Source organism: Bos grunniens, chromosome 4 (genome assembly GCF_055505025.1).
Source record: "Bos grunniens cultivar Pamir isolate PY7600 chromosome 4, Bosgru_T2T1.0, whole genome shotgun sequence".
NCBI classification, from domain to species: domain Eukaryota; kingdom Metazoa; phylum Chordata; class Mammalia; order Artiodactyla; family Bovidae; genus Bos; species Bos grunniens.
In genome coordinates this window covers 76,907,362-76,929,736 of record NC_141168.1, presented here as the reverse complement: position 1 = coordinate 76,929,736, position 22,375 = coordinate 76,907,362, and the positions used below count along the sequence as shown (strand labels likewise).

Sequence of the window (22,375 nt, the reverse complement as noted above, 5' to 3'; positions counted from 1 at the left end):
TTTGCCAGATTATTTTTCTAAATTTAAATGAGTATAAAAGTTACTTCAGACAAGCTCTTCAAGACTTCTTTGCCCCTGGCTAATCAGGCCATTCAGAAATAAACTCTTGGAACTAAGTAACAGCCAATGTGGCCTCTAAAGTCACACCTTAGCACTGCAATGAAAACTAGATACATATAAATCTAAAGGCATTCATTCCTGGTAAGATGACAGACACACCCTCCTTAAAGCAAAAGGGGGACATATAAAGAAATAATTAAAACCCCTGTAATGAACTGAATTGTGCCCTCCACCCTCATTCCGTATGTTAAAGTCCTGACCCCCAACATGATCATCTTAACAGATAGGGTCTATATGATGTAATGAAGGCTGAATAAAATCATAAGGGTAGGACCTTAATCCAAAAGGACCAGTGCTCCTATAAGAGCTAGAGGTACCAGAAATCTCTTTCAGCACATGCACAGAATAAAGGCCATGTGAGGATACTGCAAGAAGGTAGCCATCTACAAGACAGGAAAAGAAACCTCTGACAGACACCAATCCTAACCGCACCTTGATCTTAGACTTCCAGCTGCCATAACCATGAGAATACAAATGTCTGTTGTTTAAGCCACTCAGTCTGTAGTATTTTATTATAGCAGCCTGAGCAGACTAACAGAATATCTATGACACATAAAAAAAGACATGTCAACTGGAGAGGTATGAAGGAATTCTAACACCTAATTCTCAAAAGTTAACTAACTCACAGAATAAGTAGTGGACTAAGTAAATAAAAGGGGAAAGGGCTACACAGGCAAAAAGAGTTACCTCCAAAACATACAGGTTACCAAAAAAGGCACAGAATGTTTAAGAAACAGCACAGAACCAGTTTAGTTTGGTTAAAGTTGAGAAATTTAAGAGACTGACTGAAAAACTGGCTCTTTATCTTGAAAGCAAAGATAATTAAGATTTAGAACTTGAGTGGCTGGTTTAGATTTGTAATGTAAAAGGTAAATGTGTGTGTGTGTATGTTTAGTCACTAAGTCGTGTCTGACTCTTTTGTAACCCCATGGACTGTAGCCCCCAGGCTCCTCTGTCCATGGGACTTCCCAGGCAAGAATACTGGAGTGGATTGCCATTTCTTTCTCCAGGGGATCTTCCTGACCCAGAGATCAAATCCATGTCCCCTGAAAGGCAGGTGGATTCTTTATCACCAAGCCACCAGGGAAGCCCAAAAGGTAAATGGACAGAAAGTAAAAGACACAAGAGCTCTTGGCAGTGATCCAGGAGAGAAATGACATAAGCAATAAGTAGGATGAAGCTGAAAATACATAGTTGAGATATTTAAAAGGCATGTGACTGAAGTGAAAAACTGTAGCTATGTAAAACCCAGTCTGACTACACACAATTCTTTCTACTCTTCAGGACAAGAAGGTGGGAGAATGAGGACATAATTCAGAGCACTATACTCTGCTCAGTATGCAAAGAGGCAGAAGCACAGGGGTTTCTAAAGGCACTCAGATTGCTGAGGGTTTGTCTTATCATGGCTTTGTCACTGGCTGTGTGACTTGAAACAGGTTAAGGCACTTTTCAAACTAAGCTTTACCACGGAAGACGTCAGTGGCCATCACTTATAAACACTAATAACGTTAAACTTTGGTTTGGAACTGAAAAATATCTGGTTTTCATGCTTAATCTAAGCTATGCTCCCTATTTAATTTAGGCAAGCCAATATGTGAATTTCAGCCACAATATACGACCTTCTAATTACACTGGAAACTTGTTTGTCCTCAAATACAATAAAGCAATAATATCAAAAAAGTACAAGGCACAGTAGTTACAATGAATGGTACTGATTAATTATTACTCTAATAAGCAATTGCAATTTCTGACCACTTTAGAATAAAGTGTTCTCCTCTAGGTAAACTAGAAAACATTGCAGGATAACTTCAAGTTCACTCCCTCTTAAGTATATAAGATATATATATACATACGCTAAGTCGCCTCAGTCGTGCCCGACTCTGTGCGATCCCATAGACGGCAGCCCACCAGGCTCCCCCATTCCTGGGATTCTCCAGGCAATAACACTGGAGTGGGTTGCCATTTCCTTCTCCAATGCATGAAAGTGAAAAGTGAAAGTGAAGTCGCTCAGTCATGTCCAACTCTTGGCGACCCCATGGACTGCAGCCTACCAGGCTCCTCCATCCATGGGATTTTCCAGGCAAGAGTACTGGAGTGGGGTGCCATTGCCTTATCCATACACAAGCTTAAATAACCTAAATAAGTCTTTTGTTTTTATTGTTTTCATTTACTTAAAAGATATCTTTTAATTAGTGTTTTTTGATAGAAAGAAAGTGAAAGTCACTCGGTCATGTCCAACTCTTTGCGACCCCATGGACTGTACAATCCATGGAGTTCTCCAGGCCAGAATACTGGAGTGGGTAGGCTTTCCGTTCTTCAGGGGATCTTCCCAACCCAGGGATCAAACCCAAGTCTCCCACATTGCAAGCGGATTCTTTACCAGCTGAGCCATGAGGGAAGCCCCTTAGGAATACAATTGTGTTTAAAAATATATATATAAGATACTAAAAACATTAACAAGGTATCAACCAAATTAAAATTTTTGCTTTGTCAGAGTGATAAGAAATGTGAGCAATTTCTTCTTTTAGGCTGTAAATGCTCTAGAGTGTTGTGCGTTTTGCACTGTATACTGCTGCTGTGACTGTGCACTGGAACACTGCTGTGCTGGGATGCAACATTACAGAGCTGTGAAGCATGTGGTTCTGAAGTCAGACTGCTTAGACTTGAACCTGGACCGCCACACTTGCTGAGTATGTAACTTTGGACCTGCAGGTCCTTCAGGTCCCATTGTCTATAGGCTAGGCATACTAATAGTACCCATGCTTCACTGGATGGTTGTATTAAATGAGCATCTGTAACAAGCTCTTAGACATGGTACACAGAATTTTAGCCCAGAATGAGAACAGTCTCAGAAAACAGTGGTTAAGGGAAAAAAAAAGAATACTGCTGAGAAAGGAAGAATGAACCCTAAGGCTTCATAAAAAAAGACTCGTGTGTCCATATATGTAGGGGTACATTTGGAAGAGATTCTGTAATTTTTAAAAATCCTCTCAATTTGTATTTTTCTTTAGCAATCCACACATTCAAATTATCATAAAATTATTTTGGAAAATAACTACTTTGCTTTCTTAAACATTTTTAATCCCAAACTATTTGTGTCTTATTAAATGAAGCATCACAATAAATTTTTTTCCATACTCAGTAGCAGTATATTTTAAAAATAACAAAGCCTTAGTAATCCTAACCAAAAAAAAAAAAAAAAAAATGCTGAAAGTTAAAAGCAAAATGCATTTCCTTCATTTAGTTGTACCTTGAAGAAGATAAAGGACTAGAAGCCAGAAAAAGATGACTTTTGATGTTACTTGTAACCACCACCGGAAGAAAAAGGGAAAAAATACAACTCGAACAATTCCCTTTCTAGTTAAAGAAGTCCACGGACTTTCGGGTTTTGCCTTAGCAAATGCAGACCCTAAGAAAAGTAATGCAAAATGAAAGACAACATTTATTATTTCTTAATTTCCTTAAAGAAAAAAATTTAAACATCTGAAGAACAATACAACATATTATTTCTTTTGTACTATGGGTGTCAACTGTCCAATTGTGGGTAGTAAACATTTAAAAAAAAAATCACATATGCCTTTATATTGACTCAGGTACTTTGAAAAGAACTATTTTTAACTGAAATAACAGCAAAATTTCTCCTACATATTTTATAAATACAAGACAGTTTTCAAATGTCAGTTTCAGTTAGGAATTAAAAATACCACTTTAATGTTTATAACAAGCTTCATAGTCTGCTAAGCAAATATGAGCTGCTTTTCTGTTACACTTATTAATTGGAATGATTTTTAGTGAGAGAAAAGACTAGTCAATGGTATTTAAAGGTCTCCACGCTCTTTTTTAATACTACTTCTAACTTCATTTAGCCTCACATTGCTTTTATTCCTGCAAACATATACATCTAACCCATTTTGAACTCTGTTGCTTCGAGGACAGTTCCTAATTTCATTAAATATTTGGTTATTCAAGACTCACCTCTTACAAGATCAACATCTATGAGGTCTGGTTTCACATGGGCTGTTTTCTTTGGTTTATTCCTTAACCCCTATAACATATTAAAAGTAGTATTGATAAGAGAGTAGATCTTTAAAGTTCTTATCACAAGAAAAAAAATACGTAAGTATGTATGGGGATAATTATTTAAACTAGACTTAACTATGGGATCATTTCTCAATATATAAAAATATCGAATTACTATGTTTTACACCTGAAACTAATATGTTATATGTCGATTTTAACTCAGCAAAAAAGTAGTATTGAAATTCAACACATGTACATTTTTAATACCCAAAATCAATGCCTACAGATTTCGATTAAGAAGAAAAACTTTAATAGACAAAAACTAACACATATATTTGTGACAAACGGAACACAACAGTAGTGTAATAAATTTTATTATTTCCAAAAGAATAACTTTAGGGATGTATGTAACACATGGGGTCTGTTTATTACTAAAAGCGTAATTTTAAAACAAAGACTATCACCACCAATTTAGATGTACAGCCTGAGATGGTCCAGGAGACCGAGGTGGCCCTTGTTTTGCACAGGAAAGTGCTGAAGCTGGCTGGGAGAACAGTGGCCCTAAAGGGCCTTTAAGGTGTGATGCTGGAGGCAATGCTGAAGGAAGCAGTGGTCACAGAGCTGAGGACAGACAGCAATGCAGACTTCTTAGCAGATGCCAACATGTAGGGTGAGACCAGAGAGGACGATGCACATCTCAGGGTTGCTACTGTCTTCACATGCCAACCACTAACCAGACCACAATGCCACCTTATCACCTCATAACTTAGATGCCATGCCCCAGAGGAGGAGGAAGGAGAAAGCAGAAATCATGAAATCAATTAGTTTCAACTTGGAATTATTGAACTAAGATTAAGTTTCTGCATCAGTGTACTGAGTTAGAGTAGGAGTAGAGATCAAAATTGATGAAAAAAAAAACTATCAAAAAATAAATTATGCTTTATAACTTAAGACTAGGATGTTAAGAATTGGAGGAGCCCAGGCTAAACTCCTTGGAATCCAAGTGCTGAGAGATGACCTAGTGTTTCAAAGATTTGTTTATTGTTCCTTCAATTAACCAAGTACCTATAAAGTAAATCCTTTGTTTAGTCCTAATCTAAGTAATAATGACCCCTTAAAATAAAAATTTAATCAAGTAACATTTTTATCTGAAACAGAGAATAGGACATTTGAGCTCAAAATTAACTGAGATGTTTAAACCAAAAATGTACCCTGAAATCAAGATGCAATTAACCTCGGAACTCCTTCAAATAGTCTGTCCGTGTGAAGATGCAAACTACCCACAGATACAAAAACAAAAGAAAGAAAGGGTCAGAGTTGAAGACACAGCCATGATCATCTTACATGTAGTCAATACTGATATTCATAGAGTCCATACCTGCAAGCTCACCTATATGGTAAAATTAATTTGTCCCTAAAATCAATATTTGCTGTGATCTTGCGGTCATTTGCAGACATACACAGTGAGAGTGGCAAACAATTTGAGTCACTCAATGTTCACATTCCCAGCTGAGATCAAACAAGGCATCACTCTGCCTTCTTGTTTAGCTCTCTTGTTTCAGTTCCTTTTCACAATCTATTCAGCGTCAAATCTTTTGCTTTCTGTTGGTAATGTTGTGTTGAAATGGTCACTGAGATAGTGCTGACAGGTGATCTAGCGTCCCTAAGTGCATGAAGGCTGTGACGTGGCTCACTGAGAAAATGTGTTAGATAAGCTCTGTTCAGGCATGAGATGTTTCCTGTTAGTTCAGTGTTAATGAATCAACACCATATATTAAATAAGATGTCATTTAAACAAGGTTTTATATTGATTAGCTGACAACTGTTGTGACTAGGGGCTTGCAGGAACTTAATTCTGTATTCCTCCTAAGAACAACAGTCAGTATTCACTAAATCAGCATTCACGGTGAGCTGAAAGAACATTAACTACTGTACATCACAAAAAACAACTATCTGTATGTCATTTCCCACTTTAATGTCATGACAGTGTCATTCATAGGCTGTAAATCACTCCCAATATTTTGCAAATTGGAAAGGTAAACTAGTAAAACATATTTAAACAAAAAATTCACTGATCAAACATTATTTAAATTTGGCATGAAGTTTATTATGCTATTTTACCTTCATTAGCGCCAATAAATTTGAAAACAATAACATATTTTCATTTACTTATATCTTTCATAAACTGCTTTTCTAGCACTTTGAAAATAACCTTACTGCTAATGTTTATAACAAATCTGAAGCCTAATTTACTGCTGTATACCTAAACTTTACCTCAAGACTGTTTTAAGAACTTCAAGTCCTTATAAGAGAAATAGTAAAGTATTTTGATTTATGCAATTATGTTGTTTTCAACATGCTTATTTTACTTGGCCTTTTAAATGTGATTAATTTCTTATATTTTATTAAAACATTTTGAACTATCATACACTGTAAAGTCATAGCATAATTTTGAGCTACAAAGTGAAATCATAGCATTGTAAAGTCACAGCACAGTCGACAATACCCTTCAAGGTAGCCTATCAGTATTTAAAGGGTTTAAAAAAAAGGATATAGAAAATTATTATTGATAAATCTTCTAACATTAGTGACTTTATTCACAAAAACAAAAGATATTAGTACCAAGGTCATTTATAACATGTGATTCTAATTAAGTAGATATTTTAAGTCGGACAACTTTAAATTGGTTTTGAGTAAACTACACTTACACAAAACAGCATAGCTTTCAGTACTAAAAAAAATTATGAGCCTTCAAGAAGTTTAAGTGAACAAACAAAAAATGAAAACTAACTTAGTTTTAGCAAGATTTTTTAAACTACTGGTTTAACCAGAAAGTAGAAATAAGTACTATGAATACAATTGCCAAGAATTCAAATAATATATTCTTTATTGAATATATATTATTGAAATATATACTAACCACAGTTTTACTTTCTGGAAATCCTATTTAGTTTCCCCCATCCCTTTAATGACTTGAAACAACAGAGTTTGTTTTGTTGAAACTTTACAACGCTAGTGGGTACTAAAACAGGGAAATTCCATATTTACTTTTAAATTTGGGTCAAGGGGAACAGAAAACTATAGTTTTCAGTTATAATTCCTAAAACGTTTAAGAAAAAAATAACTTGCAATTTACAAGAGACTTTACACTTTAGCAGTATCAGCTAGGGTCTTTATACAAAAACAATTTTCAAGAAATATATTTTCATGGTTTCCTTTAATTGTTGCTCACTGCTTTGACAGATAATAAAAGAACTAATTATATAAAAGGACAAAGTCAATACATTTGTAACGGTATTCTCTAAACACAACAGGTACAGTGTTTTTGTTTTTTTAATCAAGTATCAACATTAATACACCAGTTACACAACTTCTCTACCTTCCATAGAATAAATAACAAAATTATTTTACACTATAAATAGCTTACTTTCAATAGAACATTTAATAAGAATGGAATGTGCTTTGAGGCTTGTCAACAAATTGAGCCTTTTAATGCAAAATAACAAAAGTAAGTTTTAATTCTTCAGTTACTATTTCAAAGTATTATCTTTAAAAGGAAGACATATTTCAGAAACAAGTTATAAGTCTTAGCCTTCCCTAAGTTCATCCTGCCAGCACACCAAGTACCAACTGATATAATCCTCCCTTACTTTAGCTTCTATTTAGGCATTAAAATAGATCTATTAAAAATGAGGAGATTACATAAGTAAAATAGTAATTTGTCATGAGCACTTAAAGCTAAAAAACTGCACATAGACAGACAGATTTGGGGAGGGGAGTTAATTTCAAAAACATCCAAGTGTGCCAACCGGTAACACAATTTCTTAAGGTAGTTAACATTTCCTGCCCAACAAGTTAAAGACTGTCAAAGAGCATTTTAAAGCATCTTAGTAGACCTCTCTGCTAATATTTTTGACTATTCCACCTCTTTGTAACATTCTCAGACTATTGTTTCGTGATCTCTCATTTCTCTTTCCTCCTTCACTTACATCTCTCTTTTTTTTTTAATAAACCTATCTGTTAAATCTTGTTTCCCAATGTTTTGTTCTCAGCTTTTTTCTCTCATCATTCAATGTAAAAATCCACTGAGTCCTATGGCCGTATCTGTATAATGTGTACCATATATAATCTACATAACACCCAGGCACACAACTTAGCGACTGAACAACAAAAAACCACCCACACATAGGTAGCTCAGCTGGCAATGCAGGAGACCCCGGTTTGATTCCTGGGCCGGGAAGATCCGGTGGAGAAGGGATAGGATACCCACTCCAGTATTCTTGGGCTTCCCTGGTGGTTCAGCTGGTAAAGAATCAATCTGAAATGCAGGAAACATGGGTTTGATCCCTGGGTTGGGAAGATCCTCTGCAGAAGGGAAAGGCTACCCACTCCAGTATTCTGGCCTGAAGAATTCCAAGGACCATTCCATGGGGTCACAAAGGGTCAGACACAACTGAGACACTTTCACTTTCATACATATACACGTGGAGAATCTGCCTGCAATGTGAGAGATCCGGTTTGATCCCTGGGTCGGAAAGATTCCCTGAAGAAGGATATGGCAACTCACTCCAGTATTCTGGCCTGGAGAATTCTATGAACAGATGACTTAGGTGGGCTACAGTCCATGAGGTCACAAAGAGTTGGACACAACTGAACGACTTAACACACAGGTACATACATATACATATATACAGACATACATACTTTATATACTGAGGACTCCCCAATCTCTCTGCCAAGTACCCTGAATACTTCTAAAACAGAATTATGTATCTGCTCCTCTTCTAATATTTCCCACCATACTTAGTGCTGCCTTAGTGAAGTTGTTGAAATAGAAATCTAACCAGATAACCTTTTCTGCTTAAAATTCTTTCATGTCTCTTCCGTTGTTTTCTAGATTATGTCTAGACTCTTGGGTAAAGCAGTTAAGCCTCTTCAAGATCTGACTTCATTTTCCTTTCTTGTTTTTCTCCACATCACTCTAATTGCCTTCTTCCATCCAACCTATTACCCATCAGGTTCCTTGAGGATTCCTCAGTCAGTCATGCTCCTTCCATCCTGTTTATTTTCATAAGCTCTTCATTCTGTCTGGAATGTTTTCCTCATTCTCACTAATGTGTGTCAAACTCAACTCATGAGTCACTTCGTCTGTGAATCTTTCCTAAACTCACTAGCAGTGCTTCTCAAATTTGTACCCTAACAGAGAACTATACATCCCTCTCTCAACTGAATCTATCTCGTTTGTAATCATGTATCTCGTCTACATAATTATAGTATACTTTATCTTTTTTGTCCCCATGATTTAATCCTAATGATTTAATGATTTAATCCTAATGATTTAATCCTAATCAAGACATAGCAAGTGCTCACTGCAACTTTGTTGACTGTATTAACTCTTCATGACAACAGTTCAAAGATTAAAACTAACAAATGGTAGAGTCTTGCTCTTTATTCTAGATGACTAAGTTTGTCTAAACACTAGATTTTTTTTTTGACAGATTTTTAAGCAAATATAGACACGGGTTTTCAATTTAATGTAAACTTTTTGTACAAAATATAAAGCAACTAAAGTATCATTCTTTGGGCCAATATTAAGTTTAGCTCGTGCAGGAAAACACTGATTAGTATCATCTATGCAAATGAAAAATATAAATCTTATTACTGAAAAGGTGTGACTGCTGAGAAACAAAACAAATTTAGTTAAAAAATAGTTTTCATGCTAGCAAGGTAGCCTATGAGGATATCTTATCACTGTAAATGATTACATGTTCAAGAAGAAATTGCGAACTATAGAAACATTTTAATTAATGTTTTATTTTCCTAAATTCTTTCCAAAAATGACCAACTTTTCAGCGACTCTGTTTGCGTCCAAGTCATTGTTAGTAGCACCAAAAAGCAGATCTCGATTAAGCAGAGCAACGTTTGCACAGTATCACTCAGGCTGGAAAAATCCTGAAACACTTACCAGTTTAATAAACTGTACAGAGCAATGACAGCATCAAAAGGGAGGAAAAGTAAACTAGAAGTATAAGGTGACAAGTGAAAGGGGAAAAAAGCTGACAAAAAATAATCATTAGAAATTAAATTAAAACAAAACAGAAAGATGCTAAAGATCCCAAAAAGAAAAATCAGAGGTGAAGACACATGAATATACCATCATAAAAGACTTTACTTTGTTATATACAAGTGTGGACAGAATGAGTACTATTAATTTGTACCTTAAAAGGTCTGCAGAAAGATATTAAATTAACTATGGTTAATAATCAATTTATAGAATATACAAAATAAACTCGTTACCTTGATTTCTCTTTGTTCAACAGATTTTTCCCATATTTGTTGATCATATGCTCCAATCTATAAAAATAAAATAAAAACAGTACTACATTAAATGATCATTATTGGAGCCCATCCAACAAGTACAACTCTGTTGAATTACAAGCAACAAGTTGTCCATTCAACACAGATTAGACCCAGCTCTGTCTCATACTTCTGTACCAGTGCTGTATGGCAGTGGTTCTCAAAGAAAGCTTGTAGGACCAGCAGTTTTAGCACCATCTCAAAACTTGATAGAAATGCCAACTGTCTTCACCTCAGAATTACTGAATCAGAAATACGGATTTCATACTCAACAATCTGTTTTTAAAATCCCTCTAGATGATTTTGATACACTACTAAAGTTTATAAGCCTAGGGCAATGACCCTAGGCAATCTTTTATTTTAAACTAACATAATTGTTAAAGCCCTGGTACATTCAAGAAAAAACTCTTTATGGAGTTATTTTTAAAGAAAAAATATCAATATTATACAGAAGTAAAAATTGATAAGCAGGTAGACCACAATTATCCACTTAGATTAAGGTTTAAGTTGAAAAATAAAGTCAGAAAAGCAACTGAAGACACAGAGAAAGCATCAAGAAGTAGAATTCCTTGTAGCTTGTGCCTATTACTCTTACATGCTGGAAAGTTCTCTGAATACACCTTTATTTGGGCAGGATGAACAAACCATTCTTACTGTTCCTAACCAAGTTCTTTTCTCTTGCCTCCTATTATCTCCAATTTCCACTCAATTTCCTATATTCAAGAGGACACTGAAATGGGTCAAAAGCCTATAGTTTAAGAGTTTTCATTATGAGCATTAATTGAAAATTAGAATTCTGAGAAATTAAAATTACTTCAGATAATTACAATTTAGAGACTGGAGACAGTGACCAGAGACAGGCAAAGACATGAGTAAATTCAAGAAAGTATTTTCTGACTTAAAAGATCTTTCTACCCACAAATCCTCTTTTCTACCCATTCTTTTTAAAATCTCATTTCAAGAAACAACAAATTGATAAGCTGATAATATTTTAAAGATAGACATAAAGGAGGTTAAAAAAATATTAAATCATTTTTTAAAGGTGTGACTTTTACAAAGCCTTTTTAAAGATGTACATGCTTTTACACATTTTCTAGCAGAGAGAAAGAAATGCCCAGACATCCAGTCAGTACCTGGGGCTGTTCTGTAAGTACCCTTCATTTCTGTTATTCTCTCTTACATGTTAATCTTATTTATTCTAATTTCTCTGTTCCTTGAAATACTGTTCTTTTTCATCACTTTCCTGTGACTTGTTTCTTATTTTAAAAACCACTTTATGATATACTAATACCCTGCAAATTAAAATCCTTTAACATGTAGACCAAGTCACACATACTTAACCGAAACTGCCATCAGTCTCTATAAAGCATGATTATTAGGTCCTAGGTAAGCAATAACCGAATGGCTAGTCCTAATGGTAGTGCTGAACTGAGATGACTAGCTTCCCCTTACTCTCTTAAATTCTGAATTCAATCAATCATCTTTCTTAAAATTATAAAGGTAAGTATCAGAATATAGATTCCATAGGAGTAATTCTGCTCTAACATGATAATTCAGAATGACTGGGCTAATTCAATCAACATTTGTTTTTTTTAAATATGTAACTATTTCAGTGCACTGCATACTCTTCAGTGAAACAATAACCAAAACCAATAAATAGTAGGTTTTGTTGTTATTGTTTAGTAGCTAGTGAGTAAGTGCTGAAAGTCGTTCAGTAGTGTCTGACTCTTTGCAACCCCATGGATTGTATGCAGCCTGTCAGGCTCCTCTATCCATGGAGTTCTCCAGGCAAGAATACTGGAGTGGGTAGCCGTTCCCTTTTTCAGGGGATCTTCCCAACCCAAGGATCAAACCCAGGTCACCCACACTGCAGGCGGATTCTTTACCATCTGAGCCACCAGGGAAACCCTAGTAGCTAAGTCACATAAAACTCTTTTGTACTATATACCATGACCCACCAGGCTCCTCTGCCCATGGGATTTCCCAGACACAGGTACCAATATGTTTAATAATTATTTTGGCAGTATTTTGTTTACAGGTACAAAACAATGCACTAGGCTCTCTTTAAAAAGAACTGTGGTGGTTTTTGTTTTCTGTTTTTTAAAGTAATTAATTTATTGGCTGTGCCATGCAGCATAAGAGATCTTAGTTCCCTGACTAGGGATGGATGTTAGTTCCCTGCAATGGACGCATGGAGTCTGACCATGCTTAACTTGATCACGAGGGGATCCAAGTGTTTTTATTTCAAGATGACTCAAGAATATGGGCATGGGAATATATACCCCACGGTTCTAAAGTCAGGGAAAATAATGCATGTACAACAGACCAACTCAAAAAAGCATGCCAGTACAACCACAGTACGCTACTAAACAGCTTCATATTTTAAAGGTGTAGAAAGTCTAATAAACCTTGCAGAAGCAGTGGTTAAAAGTGGAAAAGTTTTTTGAAGGCTGAAACTCTTGCAAACAGCAGAATGGTGATGCAGAATATTGCTATAAAAATATAAAAAAGAAAATGATGGCTTGTTTTACTGGGTAATCAACTTTTCTTCAAAGATTTCATGGATGAGAGGAGGCACAACTTTTGCTATAACAGAACACCTTGTGGGATCTTTTTTGTTGTTTTAAACCAGGTTTAAGTGTCATTTTCAATTACAAGCATTTAAATTTCTCTAAAGTGGAAACATCAGTTCTCTTTTGTTTAGTTTTCATTTTGTTTTGAAAATAATACCAGAGCAGACCCTTTAGTTACATAAACAAACTGCCTCATTTATTGAAGAAAACTACGAGATAGGAGCCTTTAAAGCTAACCACAGGTGTTTCAGGAAATGCTCAGGGTTCTGCTTAGTAATATATAATGCCATTAACAAACTACCCTTACATATGAATTCAGGCTTAACTGTCTCTGAAAACTGCATCCTGGGATATGTGTATAGGACCTCAGAAGCATCATGAAACCAGGGTGGTGGCAGGGCACTAGAAGGGACAAGCAAGGAATTCAGAAGGGAAGACTCCTTTCTGACCTAAAGCCTCACTTTATTCCACCCTGAAATCTGGCAAGATAGAAGATTGGAACACATGCGGCTGGGGTCAAGCTTTTCCCTTGAAAGAAACATAATCTACGGTCAATCGTAACAGACCAAAAAGAGAAGTGAAACAAACTGAAGAGAAGAACGAACTTCTCAAGACTTAAGGTCATAGATCAAGAATAATTTGCAGAGCTGTGTACAAAAAAAAAAAAAAAAAACTTGACAAGTTTTCCAAAGGTTACATGCTATTTCTAACTCATACATACTACACAGACTTGACTAAATCACCTAACCTTGATAGCTGTTTCTCTTGTGTATTTATTTCTTCTACAAAAAATTAAATGTCAAGGTCAAGTTCCAATACAGTTCTGTGAAAAATCAGGAAGACAATAACTACATTACATTTTAATACCATACAAAATATTAACAGAAGTTCAGTAGTAACACATGTCTAACAGAGATGGCATTTTAATCAGATAATATGTTCTTTAACTGAGAAATATGTAATATTTTGGCCACTTTCAAATTTTAGCTACCTCCTAACTGCCTAACTGCTCTCCCCTGACCTACAAGATGCCTCCACTGTTTGGGTGTTTAGAAAAGCACCTAACATTCTGTAGGAACAAAAGGATATATAGGCAAATAATGTTTTACTGGTAGACAAATACCTACATAATTAACGTATGAGTAGTTCCATGATTTTGACCATATTCTCCATGTGATGTTGTGCTTTAAGGAGGGAAAAACATTGCTTCTATTGTATTATAAGAGAGGACACAAATTCTGATTAACATTTGATGTGCAGCCAACAGTTTTATACATGTTAAGAAAGTAACATTCATTCTCTGGTGCCTGGCTACAAAAAGCAAATTTTATTAATGCTCTGATTATTACTCCCACAGATGCCCCGAACACCTTAAGCCTCTGCTGCTGCTGCTGCTAAGTCACTTCAGTCGTGTCCGACTCTGTGCGACCCCATAGACGGCAGCCCACCAGGCTCCCCCGTCCCTGGGATTCTCCAGGCAAGAACACTGGAGTGGGTTGCCATTTCCTTCTCCAGTGCATGAAAGTGAAAAGTGAAAGTGAAGTCGCTCAGTCATGTCTGACTCTTGGCGACCATATGGACTGCAGCCCACCAGGCTCCTCCATCCATGGGATTTTCCAGGCAAGAGTACTGGAGTGGGGTGCCATCGCCTTCTCCGCCTTAAGCCTCTAGTGTAATCTTATCCAACCAGAGCTAATCAGCAGTCAGCCTTTTTCACCAGGTCCCAGAAGACCAAACATTTTGCCCTCTATAGATGCATTCTGTATCTTCAACAAGAGGTCTTTTAATCTTATATGGATCATTTACAATACTCCCCATAATGACAGCAAGCATAATTCTAAATTTTCTCCTCACAGGCTTTAATTCCTACTCAGAACATAACACTCCTGGAAGCACTTTTAATCAATTATTTCAACTGCATCTAAGCCGTATGATGCAAATGTTAAGATTGGTTTAAAAAAACAATTAAAAAATAAAGAAAATATTCGAGGGACCAGTGTCCTGAAAGTGGTTAAAAAAATAATTTAAAGGAAAAAAGGAGAAAAGAAATTGAGATATTATAATTTAGTAGTATCAAGCACACTAAAATTGAACTAACTGCTTTATGACATTCTGAAGACCTACTTATAAAAGGCAAATGGATGGAGCTAATTAACTACATTAAACATGTATATAAATATATAGAGAGAGCAGACATTTCAAAAAGATATATTAAAACCATTAATAGTATCTCTGGAAAGTACAGAAAAGAACAGCACTTTTACTTTCTGCTTTATATTCACTGATACTGTATCACTTTTTCTCCCTACAATGGATATGTGCTATTTTTATAAAGCAGGAGTCTAACACAGGTCTAGTGAACCACAAAGTAATTTGAATTGGTTATCTAAGAAACTAATACGTTTCTGTCAATGAATATTATCTTTGCAAGGAATCATCTACCTCTTCTTGTAATCATTCTAGTTTTTATTTTTCTATATACTGAGACAAAATAGGGAAGAGAAATAGAGGGGTGGGACAAGGAGAGGGAGAGGTGGGAGGGACAGTCAGGAATGGAGGGGAATGAGAGGAAAGAATTGGTAGGTAAAGAAAAAGACTGTCTTTGTCCAGGTGTCTGCCATTTGGCTCTGGCTTCTCCGGAAAAGAAATTATACTGAAAATGAAGGTATCGAGAATACAAATACTAAAAACTAGGTAATTAAATGGTGAAGTGGGAAATATGTACCAGTTATGATTCCAGAAAAGAAATACCTCTGAAAAACAATTTGAAAAGCTACTCTTGGGTGATCTGATTACTACTTAGGTCATCACATTCACAAGAACAGTGGATCAGATATCAGGAGGCTAAAGAGAAGGTGTTGTTTCAAAAATGTAGTTACCAACAGTTAATTACATGAAGTGCTTAAATAAAAGATTGAGAGTTCACAAATAAATATAAGCAGGGCAAATGGAGGCCCAGATTTGCACACATACTTTAAACACTCAGCTCTTTCATTAATGAATGGGCATTCCATAATACTATGTTAGAGCCTTAATTTTTCCTACTACTTTCATGCTCAGTTTCATTTTTTTGCAATCTCATTTCAGAAACTCTGGAAAGTAGGCTATTAATTCTCACAAACACCAAATTAGGTTTAAAAAGGTGGGACTTCTTGGTGGTCCAGTGGCTCTGACTCTATGCTCCCAAAGCAAAGGGCCTGGGTTCAGGCCCTGGTCGAGGAACTGGATCCCAAATGCTACAACTAAAAGATTCCACATGCCACAATAAAAAAAAAATAATAATAATAAGTAAATATTTTAAAAGGTAACACAGAGCCCAATCCTCTCCAAGCTTGGCCTCATTCAACAAACATCAAAGGCCAATCACGTGCCAAGACAAATGAAGCCTGCCTTTGTCAGCAAGAGTGTCTGTTAAAGGCACAAGACGAGAGGCTAAAGAATCTCTAGATAACTGATTTCCAGTACAACTCACGATAATTAGTTTTCGAGTCTTTTTATAAAAATGAAAGTTATCAATCAGAATATATCCTTTTTTATATTTATAAGTTTTGGTTTCTTAATCCTATGTTCCTGCACTGACTTAGTTGATCAGCTCTTAATGTTTGCTGACAGGAGTTAGAAGAGACCCTGGACTCTGCAAGAGAACTGGCTTTTCATCCTGCCTCCACCATGACTAGTCTCATGGTCCTCGGCAAGTTTCTCGACCTCTGAGATTCTTTAAAATGGGGGAAACGGAACATATTTCACAGAACTGGAATATAAAATGATTGTGTCTGGTATACTGTCAGTGCTCTGTGAAGGTTAGTTCTTTCCTTTCTTGGCAAATCTCAATCTCTCCAGGCCTCAAATACCTCATTTTTAAATTGATGAAGTTAATTATATTTAAATTAAATCAGGACAACTTTTTTAAAGTTTTAATTGGAGGACAACTGCTTTACAATGTTGTGTTGGTTTCTGCCATACAACAATGTAAGACAGCTGTAAGTATACACATATTCCCTCCCTCTGGAGCCTCCCTCCCACTCTCCCCCAACAACTCACCCCTCTAGGTTGTATGACAACATTTAGATTCACTAATGATAATTTGGATGACCAGAGATAGTTTTTTTTTATGTACCAGTATGGGAAGAGAAAAGACTCAGTGCTACTATGGAAAAAAGTAGAAATAAAAGGATAGCTGGAAATGTCGAGGCAGAAGGTACTAAGAAAAAAAGCAAATGATGGTGTAAAGTTAAGTATCCTTTCCTTAATAACCAAGAAAAAATTTTTCTAGAATTACATACAGTTTATTAGTGAAACCAGAACTGTCAACACCCAAAATCTCATTTACCCAGACAACTAAACTACATGGCTTCCACTCTCACAATGATCTGTCTACAAGGATGGTAAGAAACATGAGACAGAGGGGTGCATTGAGCAAACCAACAGAAGTGAAGTTACTGAACCAAACAGTAGATCTCAGAATACTGATCACCAGTGAAAGAAAATTTACATCTATAATAATAAAAATTATGTTGTCATGGTAGACATTCTGAAATCATATGGTACTTCTGTTCATATTACTAAAAAATCCTAAAGAAACAATTAGGATCATTTAAAATCATTAGGATTATTAGCTTCCAGATAAATCTCTCCCCAGAATTAGTGGAAACTAATTCTTTTGACCTTTTTAAACTTTAAAATTTAATTTTATAACCATTTTTAATTGAAGTATAGTTAATTTGCAATCTTGTGTTACTTTCAGGTAAACAAAAAAGTGATCCAGTTAGTATATAGTATGTATATACACACACATATATTCTTTTAAAAGTTCTTTTCCATTATATGTTATCACAAGATATTGAATATAATTCCCTGTGCTATACAGTAAGTCCTCGTTGTTTGTCTATTTTATGTAGAGTAGTATGTATATGGCAGCCCACTAGGCTCCTGTCCCTGGGATTCTCCAGGCAAGAACACTGGAGTGGGTTGCCATTTCCTTCTCCAATGCATGAAAGTGAAAAGTGAAAGTGAAGTCATGTCCGACTCTTCGAGACCCCATGGACTGCAGCCTACCAGGCTCCTCCGTCCATGGGATTTCCCAGGCAAGAGTACTGGAGTGGAGTGCCATTGCCTTCTCCTTCTAACCTGCTATGTATCTTCAATAGCAAATTCCCATTACGTCTCCAATTATATGCTCTCTTATCCTATTCTCTTGCTTTTTCACAATGTCTTATTTTAATCAACATATTGTCCAATGTTTCTGATTGTCCATTACATACATACAGACACACTCCTATAATTGTCAGTCACTCAGGTAACTTTAATGATGAGGATCAAATGAAGAAGTTAAATCATTTCATTACACAATATAAACTATGAGTGATGATAATGTCAGAAAAAAATGTGTGGCATAAAGACATGGCATGAGTTAGCAACTCCTTTGAATGTGTAACAACTACCAAATTACGAACTTTTTAACTCTTCTGAATCAGTTTTAGAACTCTAAAATCATATGAGACGCCAAGTCATAGTGTTAAAGTGTCAGCAGCTCAGTCATGTCTGACTCTTTGAGACCCCACAGACTGGAGCCTGCCAGCTCCTCTGTACATGAGATTCTCCAGGCAAGAATAATGGAGTGAGTATCCCTTCTCCTTCACCGGGGGATCTTCCCAACCCACGGACTGAACCCGGGTCTCCCACACTGCAGGCAGATTCTTTACTGTCTGAGCCACGAGGGAAGCCCAAGCCAAATCATGGAAGCCTTTTAACCCAATAATTAAAATACTGCCCTATAATTCTATTTTTGGGGGCAAGAGAAGAACCTAAAATGGGTAAGCATTCAAAGTTAGGATAGGATTTCTCCCACTCTCTGAAAGTAGAGCATTCCTATGAAACTGTTTATAGGCCAAAATGGCTTAAAATGAAAAATGAAGACTCAATTATCTTAGGACACATCTTGCTAATAGAGGCACAAAATAAATCGAGATAAAGCACAGATGCTCACAGGCACAGTTCAAAGCAGTGGCAGCTGGGATGCTTCACGTTGTTCCTGGGGAAGGAGTTTGGCGGTGCATTCTTGCTGCTTGGGGTGTGTGCGGCCCCTTGAACAGCTCACTCACTGCAAAACAAACGCTGGATGCTATTTTCACTTTTCTCCTTTTTTCATAAAAGTGAAAATACTCTGGATTTTTTGGGGAGGATGGATAGCAACAAACCCAATGTAGGCCTTTTATAAAAGCAAGTGGTGTACACCACACTTTCAACAAGTGGGGGATACCTGTATCCTAATTGGGGAAAGAAGTTTAAATCACAGAATAAATAGGAATAATCATAAGCAAAGAGGTTTCCTGGCAATCTCTGCTTCAACTGTCATTTATTTCTTTTGCTATCAATTACTACCAGAATCATATTATACCAAAAGTCTTACTACAGAAAGCAAAGCTACTTAAGTAGAAGGCAAAGTAAAAAATAAAACTTCCTTTTTTTTAAAGAGTAAAAAGTCTTTTTAGATGGAGAACAGAACTTTAAAGGAAGAAAACAGATTTATGAAATTTAACCCACTTTAAATTACAACATATCTACCCGGCCTCTGGCATTTGGATTAAAACATCAAAGTGTGAAAACACATCCTCATCTACAGATATTAAAATCTGGCTAATTAGCAAAGATTCCAGTCATTATTAATAATAACAGCTAAGGCCATTTCACGTCTTCCCACAGATTCTGCTAGGTTATACATCATCTAAAACTACTCCCTTACCTGGATTAACCCTAAGAATAGTGTATTACAGGCCACATACATATTATCAAATCATGAATCATGACCAAGTTTCTATTGCCTAAGAAAAGCCAGTTAATGATATAGTAAAAACACTGATTCAAGTTTAGAAAAAAAGTCTTGAAGGGTATTCTTTAATTCAATAAAGAGAGATGATCGTGGTAGAATGTGCTTCTAAGACATTATAAATCCAAAGAAAAAATACTCAGAGTTCATTATAATTCACATGAAGTAATGAAGGCAGGACTTCAGAATGAAGTAAGGACTATCATCTTACACATCACTGAGAGTTGGTCTGAAAATGAGCAGTATTTGTGAGACAAAAGGTATAACAGGAAACTTACTGGATATGGGGGCATGGGAAAGAGGTAACATGACAATTTCTGGCTTAAGTATCTTGAACTGTATAGGTATCACTAACCACGGCATGGAATTAAAAAAAAAAACCCACAGGTTTGAGAAAAGCTGTTGGAGCTCTAGGACAGCTAGGAATTATGTCTGAGATCAGAGAGTTGAAAAGGTAAAAAAAAAAAAAAAAATTGGAACTCAGAAGCTTAAACTAGGTGTTTTGACATTATGTGGTCAATTTGATAATCTAGAGGAATAGAATAACTTAATGAGATCAAGAACAAAATATTAAGAAGGGTAAATATTCAACTGGAGAGGAGAAGTATCAAAGTAAAGTTATTAAGAAGGACAAATATTCAACTGGAGGGAAGAATTATCGAAATCAAGTAAGGAGACTTAGAAAAATTAGGTAGGAAGAGATTGTATAATATATTTATATATGATAATTAAAGCATTATATTTATATATATAAAGGGAGTATAATATACATATTAATATACTATAATAAATGGCAACCAGGAGTTTTAAGAAAGAAGGTAAAGACAGCTAAAATTATTGAAACATTTTGAAGTTATTAGATAAACAAATTCACGTCAAATAATCTTGATCACATTTAAACAGAGGCCAAGTCATTAGCTGAAATATGGAAGCTGGCAGTTTAGGAAATGAGGAACGATGAAGGTAAGAAATAACCAGTCGGGGAGACAATACAGAATCAACCAGAATGAGTTAAATTAGGGACACCAGGAAGAGCAAATGCAGATGAGTTGGTATTAGAAACAGTCAGCTGGGAATCAGCTGAGTTACATGTTTGTATTTTCTCTTTCACCACCAAATCTCAGGATCAGGAGAGAAGAATTAAATATACAAACAAACACACACCCTGCCACCAAATATATACAACATACTAGGCATAATGCTATGCCGTGGGCAAGGCCCTTCGTTAAGTCTTCAAACTGCATAACCTCCTTTCTCTTTCTTCTGCTTCTCCCAAACAATTCAGGAGTACACCCATTAGATGGGTCAGAGTTCCCGGGGCCGGGGGCGGGGTGGCGCATGCAAAGCAGGGTGTCAGAGACTCTGACACACAGGGGTAACCATGGTGGGTTATCAACCAAAGAGGGGTATAGAAGGGGACCTTGTGGGAAGGGTAAGGAGAGGACCACATGTGAGAGTGACCCAGCCTTGCAGGGTAAAGAGATCAACTACTTGGAGAATATGCTGATGTGGGGTATCAGAGCCCAAGAAACATAAAGAAGGTCTAGAATAAAGAGCTTGAACGGGATTAAGAGGGTATCCATACACAATATGGTATGACTAGAGACTGGTTACATTTATAAGGACCAATATCTCAAAAGCTTGAAAATGTTCCTCTGTTGACTCAAAAATCTCTATAAAGCTATTAAAGTAAAAGAGATAATTAGTTCAATGACATGAATGCTATATATAAGCAGAGGCGTTTCATTAATAAATTATGGCATATTTAGTCAAGAGACTATTACACTCTTTAAAATTATGCTTTAAAAGGATATTTAGTGATGTGAAACAGTAATATTTTTGCATGAAAACAGGATATAAAAACTAAATACAATATAATCCTAATTTTGTTGTGGTAAATTCACAATGTTAATAGTAGGGTAATTGTGTGACCTTATTATACTTACCTGCCTTTTCCACTTTTTGTAATGGAGACATATATTACTTTTAAACTATGACTAAAACATTTAAAAATCAAGAGGAAATAGAAGCTCATATTATCTGAATAGCATCAAGTATTGGGTTCCCCGTGTTCTGATAGTAAAGAATCCGTCTGCAATGAGGGAGACCTGGGTTCAATCCCTGGGTTGGGAAGATCCCCTGGAGGAGGGCATGGCAATACACTCCAATATTCTTGCCTGGAGAATCCCCATGGACAGAGGAGCCTGGCAGGCTACAGTCCATGGGGTTGCAAAGAGTCAGACACGACTCAGTGACACAACACAGCATCGAATATTTAGGTACTGGGCTGCTGCTGCTACTGCTAAGTCACTTCAGTCGTGTCCGACTCTGTGCAACCCCATAGACGGCAGCCCACCAGGCTCCCCCGTCCCTGGGATTCTCCACGCAAAACACTGGAGTGGGTTGCCATTTCCTTCTCCAATGCATGAAAGTGAAAAGTGAAAGTGAAGTTGCTCAGTCGTGTCCGACTCTTTGCGAC

At 36.2% G+C, this 22,375-nt stretch overlaps 1 protein-coding gene across 27 annotated transcripts in view; it reads right to left on the bottom strand.

Annotated features, from left to right (window-relative positions):
• PHTF2 (putative homeodomain transcription factor 2) overlaps positions 1–22,375 on the bottom strand; it is a 137,109-nt gene that overhangs the window by 47,165 nt on the left and 67,569 nt on the right. For 21 of the 27 annotated variants that reach the window (XM_086397129.1, XM_086397126.1, XM_086397137.1 and 18 more), the window contains 3 exons: positions 10,438–10,494; positions 4,096–4,165; positions 3,371–3,529 (listed from right to left, as the gene is read on the bottom strand). In XM_086397129.1, the coding sequence (XP_086253255.1) occupies positions 3,371–3,529; positions 4,096–4,165; positions 10,438–10,494 (286 nt within the window). Of the gene's footprint in view, positions 1–3,370; positions 3,530–4,095; positions 4,166–10,105; positions 10,160–10,437; positions 10,495–19,056; positions 19,171–22,375 lie in introns of those variants that run through there. The other 6 variants (XM_086397141.1, XM_086397146.1, XM_086397134.1 and 3 more) reach the window with 4 other exon arrangements.